This window comes from Capricornis sumatraensis, chromosome 3 (genome assembly GCF_032405125.1).
Source record: "Capricornis sumatraensis isolate serow.1 chromosome 3, serow.2, whole genome shotgun sequence".
Classification (NCBI taxonomy): domain Eukaryota; kingdom Metazoa; phylum Chordata; class Mammalia; order Artiodactyla; family Bovidae; genus Capricornis; species Capricornis sumatraensis.
Window position 1 is genome coordinate 91819703 of NC_091071.1, and position 15907 is coordinate 91835609.

Genomic DNA, 15907 nt, shown 5'->3' on the forward strand with positions numbered 1-15907 from the left:
ATGAACAGAAAGATTAGACTAGTCATTCCCAACCTTAGCTGCAATCAGCAAACACAATTTGGTGACTTATAAAAAATCATTGACCAACCAATCATATAAGCAAGCAAATAAGATATGGTATCCCAAACCACTTGGAAATTCTGTCAGTCTAGGGTAAGACCCACACATCTGTGTTTTTAAAAGCTCTCCTGGGAGCTTTTGATGGCTAGAAGGACTATACAGGGCTTGAGCCTAGGCTTTCTGATCCACAACTCATTACCTTTACCTCCTCTTTACCAACCAAAACCACCTCTGCATAGTTCTTCTGAAGGAAACTAGAGCCCCCTAGATCCAGATCTCCCTCCTAGATAGCTACTAATCTCTTTCTCCGCCTCCTCCTCCCTCAACTTTCCCACTGGCCTCATAGAGGTTTGCTATTCACACTTCATTCCATACTACTCTTTCTCTAGCTGGTTTCATCCACCCAGTTTCCACAAGGCCTTCGTACTGATGCTGGCCAGTTTATCTCCAGCCTGGATCTGATCCCCTGCCCAATAGCCAGGCCTGTGGGATTTGTGACTTACTTACAAAATAACAAACTGTTTGCATTAGTGTTAAATTGTTTACCTATAAAGATAGGTAGTTCTCTCGATGTTAGTGCATGGTATACTGAGACGGGGAGACTGGGATGAGTGGCAGTGGGATGGAATTCATGCAGTGACATAGATGTGCACATACGCACTCGGGTGGGCCTGTAATTCCTATCCCCTAGTACTGACCTAAGCCTTTGTGCGATCTGCATCCACTGAGTATGGGCAAGGCATGTGACTTGCTTCTAAGGGATAGAGTATGGGATTTTACAGATGGGACTAAGGTCTTTAATCAGCTGACTAAGCTAATCAAAGCAGACCAGACAGCAAGAATCAGATTACGGACCAGTCTTTCACGGAAGCCTAGGTCTTCCCTGAAGCAAGACTCGTCATGCAGCAGCAACTCTCTTCCATAGCTAGCTTTAAAGAAGCAAATCATTAGAACGCTATAGCCACAGGCAAGTGAATTCTGTCTACAATCTGAGGGACCTGACAAGCAGATCCTCCCCTATTTAAGCCTCCAGAGAACACAAGAGCAGCTGCCACCTGATTTCAGCTTTGTGGACTTCCACCCCACACTGTAACACACGTGATGTTCATATTACTTATCACTCAGCAGTAGACAATATAGACATCTCATGTTAAAAGTAGAAACCTTGTATCTTGGCTATTCCTAACACGGGCTTACTTGGCCACTGACTAAGATTTACTTACAGACACAGGAGCTGTGTGTGCCCGTGACCACCAGTGGCCCTGGCACTGAGCAGAGGAAGAACACCGTGTTCTTCTATATGCTAAGGGTTAAAAGTCTTCAACAATGGCAAATGTCATTGCTTTAGAATGTGTTGTTCATCAGACCAACAGATTTGCAGATATACTGCAAGTGAAACAATTTTTTTCTGATTGGAGTCAAGGTCTCTTGTTCTAGCAGTGGAAGGTAACTTCAAAATTCTAGGCTTTCCTGAGGATAACGGGTGTCCACTCCACAGTATAGTCAATGTTCAGAGATATTTTATCATCTCAACCTGCAACGTTATTCTCCTCAGTCAGCCAGGGAAGAAGTGGTTTTGCTCAAATATACGATATTACCAGAGAAGTTTCATGAGAATAAAAACACATCTTTAATTACACACAGAACTCTTAATCTTGATACAAGACACCATTTCGAGGCAGCCCATGCCTAAAATCCTGTGTCAAGTAAATTATTGCTAAAGATATATGTGGCTCAGTGTTACCTTCCTCTTCCCCATTAAAATGTCAAGCTTTGAAGTATTAGCTTCCTTAGTGGCTCAGTTGGTAAAGAATCCACCTGTAATGCAGGAAACTGCCTGCAATGCAGGAGACACAGGTTTGATCTCCAGGTTGGAAAGATCCCCTGCAGAAGGAAACTGCAACCCAACTCCAATGTTCTCTTCTGGGAAATCTGATGGACAGAGGAGCTTGGTGGTCAAGAGTTTATAGGGTCACAAAGAGCTGGACACAACAACTAAACCACCACCACAGCAGAAATAAGAAACAATTCCCCTTTCAGATTAACAGGAGAGACACGGTAGGAAGGCACAGAGGGTCTGATCTGGTACTGACCCTTCTGAATGGTGCTGGTAAGCCTAAGGACACTGACAATGGCATGGAAAGCAAGGGAGCCATCCAGGGAGGGAAGAGGGGTGGGGGAAATTTGATTCCTGTGGCATCAGAGCTGGCAGAGATTTCAAAGGTCATCTAATTCCACCCATGTGTCCTATGATAACAAGTTCAAAGACACGAAGACAAAGATGATAAAGTCACAAGCCAATTAAATGGTAGAGAAATGATTAAAGCCCAGCTCAACAAATTCTGATATTCTACTGCACTGTGTAGTCTGTCCTGTTTTCCCTAGTTCGCCTCCTCCAAAGATAAAATTCTTGTGGCCTTCTGAGACTTGTAGTCAAAGAAGTTGGTTAGAATTCTTAGTTCTGCACAAGCTAAGTTGCATCATATGATGTAATCCAACTGTCAGTGCTTCAGTCACTGATGACAATAAGGACTTAAACTCTAGACTAACTGCATGCTGGGCCTTAGCACCCACATCCTTGGTGAGAAGCCAGTGACATGCTGGCCACATGCACACTTGCACCAAGCTTGTCAGTGTGGTCTCCGCTATAGAGTTTTAGGAAACTGCTCATCTTACAGATGGGGAAAGCAAGGTTCAGAAAAGGCTACTCAGCCAAGCCCTGGCCCAGACCCAGCTTCCAAAGCCTTGTGGTGGTTGAGAGCTTTCACACTTACCGGCTAAGTCTGACAGACAGAGGAGTATAAACTGATAGGCTGGGTTTGCTTGATGGATAGCTAGAAGCCACAGGTGGATCTAATGGACTCAGTCTGGGAAGCAAAACACAAACATTAATTGCCAGGTGGTGTAAGAATGGAGGAGGTTGTTTTCTAGATGAACTTTAAAACTGTGCTATACAGATACTGCCAATAAGTGGACTAACAAGTCCAGTAAGTAGTCCTCTGAAGGGTACATTCTTCTTAAAGATGGCAGGCCAGTGTTAAAAGTGTGGTGACTATACCCAAGTCTAATTCCTGGCTTAGTAACTTATCAGCTGTGTGACATAAGGCAAGTTAACTTATCTAAATGTCATTTTCCTGATCTGTAAAATGGGTATAATAATAGTACTTCACACAACTGTGAGGACTAAATGAAAGTCACTGAGAGAGAACTGTCATGCTCCATAATGTTTGCTGTTATTATGTTGTGGTTAATGACGAAAAACATCTCTTGTTTAACAGAACAAAATATTCAGAATTACTACCCTTAACCTTTTGAAATGTATTAGTTTGCCAAGTTGATTAAGGTGCAACTCAGTCAAAGGTGCATTACCAGTCAATAAAATTTGTTCTAAATATAGCATCATTCAACTCAAATACAGTAGTACATACAAGGGAGACATTTCTGAAATACTATTTCTCCTTACTACTCTTCCCCCTGCCCCCCAAGAAAACAATCCTGCAATTAAAAAAAAAAAAAAAAACTACTAAGCAGAGTTACAATTATTCTAGTCAACATTTAAAAAAAAAATAGAATAGTGTGTGTACTATATATATTTTAAAGATGTGCCTTCCAGATATCTTACTTTTTCCCCTGGGCTTTAGCAAAAGAAAGATATGCAACATATCTTCAAATATACTTAGAGCTATATCATAATAATTTATCTGATTAATCATAATGATGATTTTGAATCACCAGGGAAGGAAGGGTACTCTAGGAAAGCAGAAAAAAGCAGTTTGTAACTATTTTTACCTATAATTAATTACAAGATATCCCAGCACGAGTTACCCATTTTGTTTAAAAAACCACCCAACAACCAACCAACCTATTACCCATCCCATCAGAAAACATATTCCAAGGACTTTAGAAGCTTACTGAACTGAAAGTATTAGTTTAATCACAAAAACCAAGAAATGGTGGTGCTGCCCAGTGGAGGGCCTGTGTAAAAATAAACTATTCTTGGGACTTCCCTGGTGGTCCAGCGATTGAGAATCTGCCTTCCAATGCAGGGCTCATAGGTCTGATCCCTTGTTGGGGAACTAAGATCCCGCATACCACGGGGCTAAGTCTGCATGCTGCAATGAAGACCTAGCGCAGTCAAAAAAATGAAAATAAATAAACTAAGCCTCAACTTGATAATGTAAAAACAAGTATCTGTCACTTAAGTTTTGAAAAGCATTGGGAAAATGTTATGTGCAAGTAACGGAAATACCACCTGTGAAACAGCTACAACCCCAACAAAATAAGGCCTATTTTTCTATTTTACTTAAAAAACAAAACTTATCAGCTTTTGATGAATTCTGAATTCGCCACATCTCCAGAAACTGTAGACAGTTTTTTGTTTTACATTATTTATAACATGTATATCACAAGGCAACTTCCTTTCATGCTTTACTTTGGTGAAATGGAAATAAAACTTTTTCTGAAATCAGCACTAAAGTTGTTTTGAGTTCTTAATAGCAAGGAGATACATCCAACTAAAAGCAGAATGAATACAGTCAAACTATATATCAAATCAAAATTATTGTCTTTATATCACCAGCAATGAGTAACTCCAGAGGTAGTATGACAGAAATGAGCATGGATCCTATCAGGTCACAACCAACGAAGAAATTAAATTTATTTTTTCCTATGGTTTTGACTATAAATTGCTTTACATATTTAGGACCTGAATAAAAACCACTCTCAGCAGAAATCTTGGCCCATTAATTCAACTGACATATCAATTTACAACTTTCAGGACTGCAGATATAAAAAATGTAAAGTATAAAATTATGTAGTTTGAAATGGTTTTAATCATATTCATTAAAAATATTTTCCAGTACTTACTTGACAAAACCCCCTTGCAATATAATTCTAAACTTTTATTTATAAAATGAGGCTCACTTATGAGATTTCAATGAATGTTACACTGCAAATTACTTACATTCTGTAAAATATTTTAAGAACTTTTTCCTATCAAAGGTAGTTTATATTGGATTATCTGAAACCCAAGAGGGCCCACAGATGAGCTTCTTATAGTTCTTTTCATTAATGCTTGGAAAGCACTGTGAAAATGAAAAGTGCTGTTAAGTGCTATCATCTCCCTTAAATTTTCACTTATACTGTGTGCACATTGTGAAATAAACACATATGCAGCATGTCCATGTTTGATATGTATTTTTATTTCCCTGCAGTTTTCACTTATCAAGAACAAGTAACAGGGAAAGTTGTCTGAACTAGTGCATAAACAAACATTCTGAAACACCACTACACGTATCTAATATACAAGAACCGTATAAAAAAAGTCACTAAAACACTACACTATGAAGGTGTCCAACGCTTACAGTCAGACTTTTTCCAACCCGTTACTTGCCTTGTAGCCACAGGAAATCTCTCCAAAATTGAAAAGACAATCTTGCCACAACCCTCCCCCCCCTCCCAACACCTGGGATGGCTCGATATCTAGACTTCCAATAATTATTGCAATGATATAATGCAATACATACCTGGTAAAATATCCTTTATGTGGTGTGTTACAGTTTTAAAGCCAGTTAAAATATGCAGTCTTCAGATAAAATGTAATCCTTGAAAATTTTTCATACCTGCACAGTTTAAATGTACTAGATGCATAATTTTTCCTAGTCCTTTTTTCTGTGTAATCATTTTTTATAAACTGGTATTATAAATAGAAATATACATTCAAAATATATGGAAAAGTGAGTCACTACATTAAATTTGCATGTATCGATCCATCCCTTTCCCCTGCACAGTAATAGAAAATACTATTTTGCCTTGAACTTCATATTTGACAGTGAAATGCCACTAAAGTATTTACCAAAAAGTCCATCTAGTCAAATTGTGAAACAAAATGAACCAAGTGAAAACTTTACAGTTCCTTTAGAAAAAAATTACAAGAATTTCATTTCCTAGCTATGAATCTTTAACTTTTTAGACACAAAGTTGGATTTATTTTTACAAGATACAAAATGTAAACATGGCAAAATAAATAGTTAAAACAAGTGATACAGGATCCCATTTCATGCTCATGATCCCATTAAAGAATTATTTTTTAAAATCCATTCAGTTGCAAATTCAAGTGCAAAAGCATGATGATGAATATCTACTATTCAAGTAACAGAAATAATATTGATGATACAAATAAACTATTTTACAAGGTAGTGATTTTCCCAATTTTACAAAATATACATCATATATCGATTTAACATCCGATATACTATAGTCCATTTAGGTCCATTGTTATGCTCTGTGATCCACAGAGTTTCACCTTTTGCATTCAGCTGGAATATGAATGACTGCACACCATCAGCACAGGTCAAAGCCACATGTTTTAGGTTATGTCACTTCCATAGCTACTGTTGTCTCTGCTATTCCATTTAAACCCAATCTTTCTGGTTCATGGTTCTCTCTATAATAAGGCAAAGAGTAAAATAAACATTAATACTCTCTAGAATATGATGTTTATCATTTAGTAGTTACAGATGTGTTTTATATAATTACAATTAAACATATTGCACAAGAACATCTCCCATTTTTACAATTTCCATACAGGAATAAGGAAAAGTTTTCTTCAGTTAAGAAATCCTATGAATTTGATTATAATTATTTACTTAGGAAAAATAGCAACTTAACAGTATTTCAGTAGCAGTAAATGATAAATTACTTATGAAACATATAGGACAATTCAAGCTTTTTACAATAGAGCAGATGATGCTCATAAATAATAATAACTGGAAGCACAATATTACTTAAATTACTTTCCACTACAGTTTAATTTTACAGTTTATGGTCATGTAGTTATTAATCTATGCAGATCAATTTTTTTGATTCACTGTTCGCATGCATTAGTGTCATAGAAAGAAAAAAGCAATCTGAAATACATTATCATAGATTTAGTTAATTCCAGGATATTCTCAGTTCTAAAACATACACAGAATAATTTACTTTCCCTTTGGGTATAATGTTAAAAAATACAAATTTGATTTGAAAACTAAAGCTTTGAAGGCTAACAATAACTCTAGCCTGCCAGACTGCCTAAACTACAAAGAAGAAATATAAGAATAACTAAAGCTGATGTATTTTTTCAGTTTGATGGTTCCCAAGTTGATGTGGACTATCCTCCCCCCTTTTTTAAAATAACAGTTCTGATTGGCATTTAAACATTCTACTAGGGACCTTAAAGATCTAAGTCACACAGCTTTAGACTAAGCAGATATTCAATATCTGTTGAAAAGCAAGTCAATCAGCTGACAAGATATCTATGTCTGGAGCAGTAAAAGAAAAAAAGGAAAAGTCTTCTCCTCCCACAGGATCTGAGCCAGCAGAAAGAGACAGAATGATACTTGAAATGCACACACACACACACACACACACACACACACACACCTGGCTATGCTGCTGATGGCACTGCTAGGAGTAACCTTTGGCACTCTGTCCATACTGGCAGCAACTGTGGCGAGTTTTAAGGCTGTTGGCGATGGCGCTGAAGTCCGTGTATTGATATGCACATTGACTGGAGAAACAACACTGACGTTATTGAGGTGCACTGCATTTGTCAGGCAGGAATTGTTCATGGGAAGTGTTTGAGGACTGCTTGTGCACAATGCTGGGATTAAGTGGTTTGTAGTGGTGTGGCCAACTGTCCTTACAAGTTGTACAGCTGAAATCCCTGGGCTGGATGATAAAGCCATATTGGTGGAGTATAATGTTTTAGAGGTTCCTAAAGGAGAAGAAAAAAAAACTGTTCAACTCATGAGACATTAATTAAACTCTTTAAAAAATTAGGAGTTTAAAAATAAAAAGAAATGCAAACATTTGTAATCTAATTAAATCTCTGAAGAGAGTTTCTAATCAATAACTACAACATGTTCACCTTTACAACCCCAAAGATACCCTCTTTCTGCTAGCCTGCATAAAACAGTTTTGCAAAGTATTCTGCTGCCTTCATATATGGAAACTGTGTAACAGGACAGAGAGGTCTTCTTGGAGACTGAGGGCAACTGGAGATGAAAACTGGACTTCCATTAGAATTTGCACAAGGAAGAACATCAGTAAGGAAGGGCAATCACAATCATAGGTATATGGAATAGCAAGTGGAAAATCCTAGGGTCTGAGCAGAAGTTAAAGGCTGATAGGAAGAACAAAGTACTCTCAGGGTAGTTTGACGCAGAAATAGTTTCACAGCAATACTGTACTTCACAAGGAGTCACAGAAAGCAGGGCTGTGAGTGTGTAAGACTGGGAAGGTAAATCCAGTTTCCAACTTCTGACAGATCATCTGGACTATTAATATAGTTCTCCTTTTTATAAATGTACAAATGATTCAACAATGATGGTTAGCAATTGGCTTGATGTGACTGCTGTGAGGCAAATGACAGTATGTAGATAAAACTAGGCAGGGTGGACTGTTACACAGGTAGGTATCAACTGGGCATGGGAGGACCCAGGGAGCAGGCTTGATGTGACTTTTAGAAACATCAAGCTATTCCACCACACATAGCCATAGAAATTATGGAGTCCTAACTGACTTCTTGTACAATGTTTCCCCTCTGGATTTAAAAATCAAAAACCAAAAATTAAAAAAAAAATCAAAAACCAAATCTCAAATCACTGAGTTGCAACTTTGAGCTAGTAAGTATCACCTGAAACGACAGGCTTACCTGAAGGCTGGACAACACCGTTTATGTTGCTGTGGCCAGTGTTCTGTTCCTTGGCTACCTCACTGCGACTTGGAACAGGTGCACTGACCACTGCAGATGCAGCAAAATGGGCGCTGGCTGAGTCAAGTGTTTTAGACATACAGTCAGAGGTGCTTGAGCCCTATAAAATGAACAAAGTTAGACTCTCAACTTTTTAGATGTGAGTTCACAAACACTTAAAAAAGTGAGAAAACCCGAGAGGCTGTTGCCTTTTTCATTCTGAATAGTTAAAAGTTTTTATGTTAAGAGATCTAGGACTTCACAGACTATTTTCATCTGTGAAATAAGAAAGTTACTAAACTGAGAAGCAACTATTTATGAGAAAGAGCTAGGGCAATAAACAATCCAAATCTTTATGCCCTATTCATTTTTCCAAGTGTTAATGCCTTTAAAAATACTTGACAATCGTTACTATGTCTCATTATGATTATATATTTTTTCCCTTATATCTCTTCTGATATTTGCTTTATATATCTTTGTTTCTTTGTTGCTAAAGTGTCTAATGGTTTATGATGTCTATCTTCTTAGTGAATTATACCCTTCTTCATTAAAAATATTCATCTTTGTTTCATTTAAAATAAATACATTTTTAAAAATACTTGACAATCTAGATACTGTGGGCAAAATGAAATGACAGAGACGGCTGACAGCCATTTTTTCCCAGTGTAAAAATGTATTTTAGCCTAACTTCTCAGTAGGCTGAAATTACCTGAGATTCATAAAAGGCAAACAAAGGCAAGTTTAATGGTCATGTTCCTTTTGATTCTGTATAAAACTAGTTCAGGGTTAGAAAGAGATGGGAATACCAGACCACCTGACCTGCCCCTTGAGAAACCTATATGTAGGTCAGGAAGCAACAGTTAGAACTGGACATGGAACAAACAGACTGGTTCCAAATAGGAAAAGGAGTATGTCAAGGCTGTATATTGTTACCCTGCTTATTTAACTTTTATGCAGAGTACATCATGAGAAACACTGGGCTGGATGAAGCACAAGCTGGAATCAAGATTGCCAGGAGAAATATCGGTAACCTCAGATATGCAGATGACACCACCCTTATGGCAGAAAGTGAAGAGGAACTAAAAAGCCTCTTGATGAAAGTGAAAGTGGAGAGTGAAAAAGTTGGCTTAAAGCTCAACATTCAGAAAACGAAGATCATGGCATCTGGTCCCATCACTTCATGGGAAATAGATGGGAAAACAGTGGAAACAGTGTCAGACTTTATTATTTTGGGCTCCAAAATCTCTGCAGATGGTGGCTGCAGCCATGAAATTAAAAGACGCTTACTCCTTGGAAGAAAAGTTAGGACCAACCTAGACATTAAAGCAGAGACATTACTTTGCCAACAAAGGTCCGTCTCGTCAAGGGTATAGTTTTTCCAGTGGTCATGTATGGATGTTAAGAGTTGGACTGTGAAGAAAGCTGAGTGCTGAAGAATTGAGGCTTTTGAGCTGTGGTGTTGGAAAAGACTCTTGAGAATCCCTTGGAATGCAAGGAGATCCAACCAGTCCATCCTAAAGGAAATCAGCCCTGGGTGTTCTTTGGAAGGACTGATGCTAAATCTGAAACTCCAGTACTTTGGCCGCCTCATGCCAAGAGCTGACTCACTGGAGAAGACTCTGATGCTGGGAGGGATTGGGGGCAGGAGGAGAAGGGGACAACAGAGAATGAGATGGCTGGATGGCATCACCGACTCGATGGACATGAGTCTGAGTGAACTCTGGGAGTTGGTTATGGACAGGGAGGCCTGGCGTGCTGTGATTTCATGCGGTCGCAGAGAGTCAGACGTGACTGAATGACTGAACTGAACTGAAGGAAAACTTCATCTAGGGGCATTTTTTTTTTTTTCAGGGAAATGAGTTTCAAATAGACAAAGGACTATGTTGTCTGGATTTATTGCACAAGTCAATTACCTCCCAGCTTATGGGGCATATTCAAATGGCACAACACACAGTTTAGGAAGGGGTTGGGATAGTCATATCCTTGGAAAGAACATTTTGGGGGGGAATAGGGGTGAGCCTTGGAGAAGGAAATAGCAACCCACTCCAGTGTTCTTGCCTGGAGAATCCCAGGGATGGGGGAGCCTGGTGGGCTGCCGTCTGTGGGGTCACACAGAGTTGGACACAAATGAAGCGACTTAGCAGCAGCAGCAGCAGCAGCAGGGGTGAGCCTGATGGTCTAAGAGTATATAATTACTTCTTTGAATTCTTAGTGAACTTTCCAAAAATATGTAGCAATTTCTTTCCTAAATTAAAAATACTATATTTGGCTCTAGTGCTCCTCTCATGAAACAAAAACTAGTCACTTAAAATTAGTTAAATTAACTGAAAAAGACACAGGTTTGATCTTCAAAATCAAGAGTAGCAATAACAAGGTTATTTGCTCTGACTTGACTAAAATTTTTTTAAAAATGACATAATTGTGAAAGAACAGACAACCATGATTCAAAGACAGCTTTACCTGTGCTTTTGGATGTGTCTGTTGCGAGGAATGCTGAGATTGCTGTTTCTGCTGAAGCTGAGCAAGCTGCTGCCTTTGCATTTGAACTAACTGCTGTTGATGAGTCTGAAACTGCTCTTCCGTGATGCCTCCTGACACTGGCAAAGGACATTAATTTTAGAAATATGCATGTTTTAAAGTACTTTTAACAAGTAGAATACAATCTGAAGTTACTCCTCAATTAAGATGAAAAGCAATTTCAAATCACAGTATTTATTACACTTCAGCAGCAAAGAACAGGGTAAAAATGATACACCCTTCAGTCAAAGTAGCTTATACTAATATCTATGACCTTCTAATATTACATGCTTAAAAAGTTACTATTTGTAGTTTTTACTGTATAACACAGCTCTAATTTGAGGATTCTTCCATTTATTCAGACTTAAACCACACGTTAAGCCAATAGATGCCTAAACTAAGTACTATCTATAAAAACATGGGCTAGAAATGAGATATGTTAGAAAATTAAAGATACAGTGCATCCTCGGATGTAATCAATTATGCTATTACCAACTGTTAAGTTACTAAATGTCAAATAAAAATAAGACATTTAAAACTTTTATTTAAAAAATTACTTTAAAAAAAGTTATCAAGTTATAATAAGAAACACTTTTCCCAAAGAAATGTAAACAAACTTTCACTCACTGATATTTAAGTACACCACTGATAAACTTATTCAGGGGACACAAAGCTATCTCCATAGAAGTCAGTATACTATTAGAGCCACAAAATATTAAATCACATCAGAATACATGTACTACCAGAGCCATTTTACTCTATTTTTCTTCATTGTTTTCTTTCCTTTCTCCCAGCTATTTCACCCAACCAGCAAGTATTTACTATCTACAATGAAAAGTGCTGAATTAAGAGTTAAGAATGAATACAGAGAAAAAAAATAAATTTAAAAGAAGGTCCCTGATATAAAGTCCTACCATGTAGTTGGAAAGAAAAGATACATATAAAGAATTTTCAACTAATAGAAGTCAACCTTTAAATGTAACTTAGCTAACTTAATCAATATGACCTGAAGGAGTTTAGATAGGAGACTATACCTTCAACTAATGTTACTTAACTAGAAATCCCCACCAAAGTTTTCCATTTAGCAGAATCACAAATAAGAAATTATATATATATGATATATATATATGATGGTAAATTAGATATAACAAGCTGTGCACAGCTTATTTTCTATGAAGGAATTAAGCCCCAGAGATGGACAAAACTTTAGATAGGCCTTCATTTCTGTTACACAACATTATCATTAAAATTAGTATTGGACTGTCATGGAGAAACAGTTCTTAGATAGATCACAATTTTATTTTTAGAAGATGGGCCTATGATAGCACTCATTCTAAAATTTCACTATTACCTGTATTTTTGAAGTACACATTAGTTATCTTACTGAATTATCAACAAAATCAAATGTCTTTCTTTGCACATGTTGAATTCATTGCAAGCATTCTATTTTTAAATAAAAAATAATAACTTTAAATTCTAAATTTAAAATCTTCAAAATCAAATGAAAATGTGAAGTGTTCATTAATTTCTAGCTGTGTGAGAACCCTGGGAAAGAGATTAAAAATAGTTTATTAGATACAAAGGCAGGAAGGAAAACCTTAAGCCCAAATAAATCTATTTAAGTCTTCTGTATATAAACCAGTGTACCAATTCAGAAGAAGTGGACTTGTAATCTGGTGTTAGTATTCTCTGCTCTCAAATGCAGCATGATGTTTGTCCAGAGCTTAGGTTTATGCTGTGATAAAAAGGTGAGAAATCCATAGTACTGAATTTTAAGTAAGGAATAAAACCAAACAGGATACACTTTTAGCAGCTATTTAAAAATTCAGAGAGAAATGAGGATAATGAGAATTTTTTCATTTTTCAAAATCTTTTAAGTTAGATAATCATAAAATCTTACTAATCAGAAAGTATATATATATAAATTACTTGAAAGAACAAATTGTATTCTTTTAGCAACAAAATTAGTTTTGGTTAATAGTTATTAACTAACAAAATGTTGCCAATTAGAGGTATTCTAGTTGTTCTTGTGAAAAGATGATCATTTATGTAGTTATCAAAAAGGGATGCTAATAAAATTTCCTGGTCTGGGGAGGGACATGTCTGCTTACTGCCCTGACTTGTTGAAACCATTAATTTGTTCAAGAACTCCATCCTTTTCACCATAGAAAATGTATAAAATCCCAACCAAGACTTCATTGAAATGACTCAAATTAATGGTCAAGTGTTGCCCAACTTCTTAAAAACTCATGCTGGCTTTGATGCCAAAATTCTCATTCCTGATTCTGCTACTGGTTGAAAACCACTGGTGGTAAAACTTAATTCAAAAATATGGATATGCTTAAAATATTAAATTCATTTTTTTCTTCTCCTTTACCTCAAACTCAGCATGTTAGATTCATTTTTAACATCTAGTTTGTTGTTTTTAAACACTATAAGGTGTTTTGTGCTTGAAAATTGCTTACGTTTCTCATTCAGAATTTTCTAGAGCATTAAACACTCTTCAGACAAAAATAGCAATCATGACACAGAATTGGAACACATACAGAACACCCTCCCTAACTGACCTCTTTCATTTTGTTAAGATGAATGAAAGTGGTAAGAAATGTAGTATGGTTTTAATGGCACAGTCATAGTACTGATCAAAAGGAAAGCATCTTCTCCACTAATTATTTTTCCTTTCATAAGTTACAGAAATACTTCCATAAGAAATTTATTTCTTAAACTGACTTTGAGTTATCAAGAGATAAGCATTAAAATACACCAGGAAAATGTCACACTTATAGTGTGAAGATACCTCTTTAGGAACAAGACATAGGATGGGGGCCCAGCTTTGGAAGGGTGGTCGTGACATAAAGTGGGAATGTATGAAAAAAGAAACCATATGCTTCTCTTGCTTAGGGTCAAGTTCTTTCTACTAGTTGCTCTCAAAAGTTGCTAGCTTAAAAGTAAATTTCATGCTGGTCATAAATCTACCCTATCCAACTCGGCCAAGTCCTGTCAGTTTAAAAGTAACTGACAATCTGCAAATTGATACAGTTACTATGCAGAACAGTACAGAGATATCTTAAAAAACTAGGAGTAAAACCACCGTATGACCCAGCAATCTCATTACAAGGCATATACCCTGAGGAAAGGCATGTGTAACCCAATGTTCATTGCAGCTCTATTTATAATAGCTAGGACGTGGAAGCAACTTAGATGTCCATCAACAGATGAATGCATAAAAAAGCTGTGGTACATACACACAATGGAATATTATTCAGCCATAAAAAGGAACACATCTGAGTCAGTCCTAATGAGGTGGATGAACCTAGAGCCTATTATACAGAGTGAAGTAAGTAAGAAAGAGAGAAAAAATTATCGTGTACTAACACACATATATGGAATCTACAAAGACGGTACTGATGAACCTATTTTCAGAGAGACACAGACACTGAGAATAGACTCATGGACACAGCTGGCATAGGAAGGAGAGGATGGGAGGTATGCAGAGAGTAACACGGAAACATATATTACCATATGTAAAACAGGCAGCCAATGGGAATTTGTTGTATGACTCAGGGAACTCAAACCAGGGCTCAGTAACAACCCAGAAGGGTGAGATGGGGAGGCAGGTGGGAGAGATGTTCAAGTGGGAAGGAACATGGGTAAACCTATGACTGATTCATGTTGATGTTTGGCAGAAACCAATGCAATACTGTAAAGCAATTAGCCTTCAATTAAAAGTAAATTAAAAAAAAAAAGTAACTACAATCTGATTGTTTTATGAAGGCAAAAAGCAGGAAATGTTCCTTTCTCTAAGTAAGAGGTTTTGCAAATCTCCCTGGGTAACACATTCTAATAGGTACACATATTATAGAATTTATCCTTTTACATACGCAAGTTGTCATTCTGTACATTAGTAACACACTTGCATTTCTAAATATTTTGAGCATATAACTGACAGTCTGTTTTTCATTAAAGCCTCTAACCTTCCTGGCTGTCTTTCTACCTGCTTTGGGTTTATCAGTGTGCTTCTATGCCTCAGATGAATCCATGTAGCTTTTCATAGAATATTTGTCACCACCTTTAGAATGTTGATTCTGTTTTCAAACACTGCAGGCATCCCTCATTTTGTTCTTTACCTTTCAGTCATGTGGTTCCTACAAGGTACTCTGCTAGCCTGATCTCTTATCACCTTCCCCTCTTATAATCTGACAGCGATCCAAAACAAATATACTCTAGGTATCTCCATTAGATTTTACACTGGTATATCAATAAAGCTTTACATCACTATTTCTTAAACTTGGGCCCAGAGAAAACATTCTTGAGTATGTGTGAAACCTTTAAAAGTATCCGTCAACTTTTTCAGAGAAGGCAATGGCACCCCACTCCAGTACTCTTGCCTGGAAACTCCCATGGACGGAGGAGCCTGGTAGGCTGTAGTCCATGGAATTGTGGAGAGTCAGACATGACTGAGCGACTTCACTTTCACTTTCACTTTCATGCATTGGAGGAGGAAATGGCAACCCACTCCAGCGTTCTTGCCTGGAGAATCCCAAGGACGGAGGAGTCTGGTAGGCTGCCGTCTATGGGGTCGCACAGAGTCGGACA

The 15907-nt window shown here is 37.2% G+C and overlaps 1 protein-coding gene across 1 annotated transcript in view; it reads right to left on the bottom strand.

Annotated features, from left to right (window-relative positions):
• Positions 1-4781: 4781 nt before the first annotated feature.
• The window catches only part of EPC2 (enhancer of polycomb homolog 2), a 129532-nt gene continuing 118406 nt past the window's right edge, over positions 4782-15907 (bottom strand). The window contains exons 11-14 of the mRNA XM_068967755.1: positions 11255-11391; positions 8756-8915; positions 7483-7816; positions 4782-6505 (exon numbers count right to left, since the gene is read on the bottom strand). Of these exons, the coding sequence (XP_068823856.1) occupies positions 6433-6505; positions 7483-7816; positions 8756-8915; positions 11255-11391 (704 nt within the window). The 3' untranslated portion in view covers positions 4782-6432. The remainder of the gene's footprint in view (positions 6506-7482; positions 7817-8755; positions 8916-11254; positions 11392-15907) is intronic.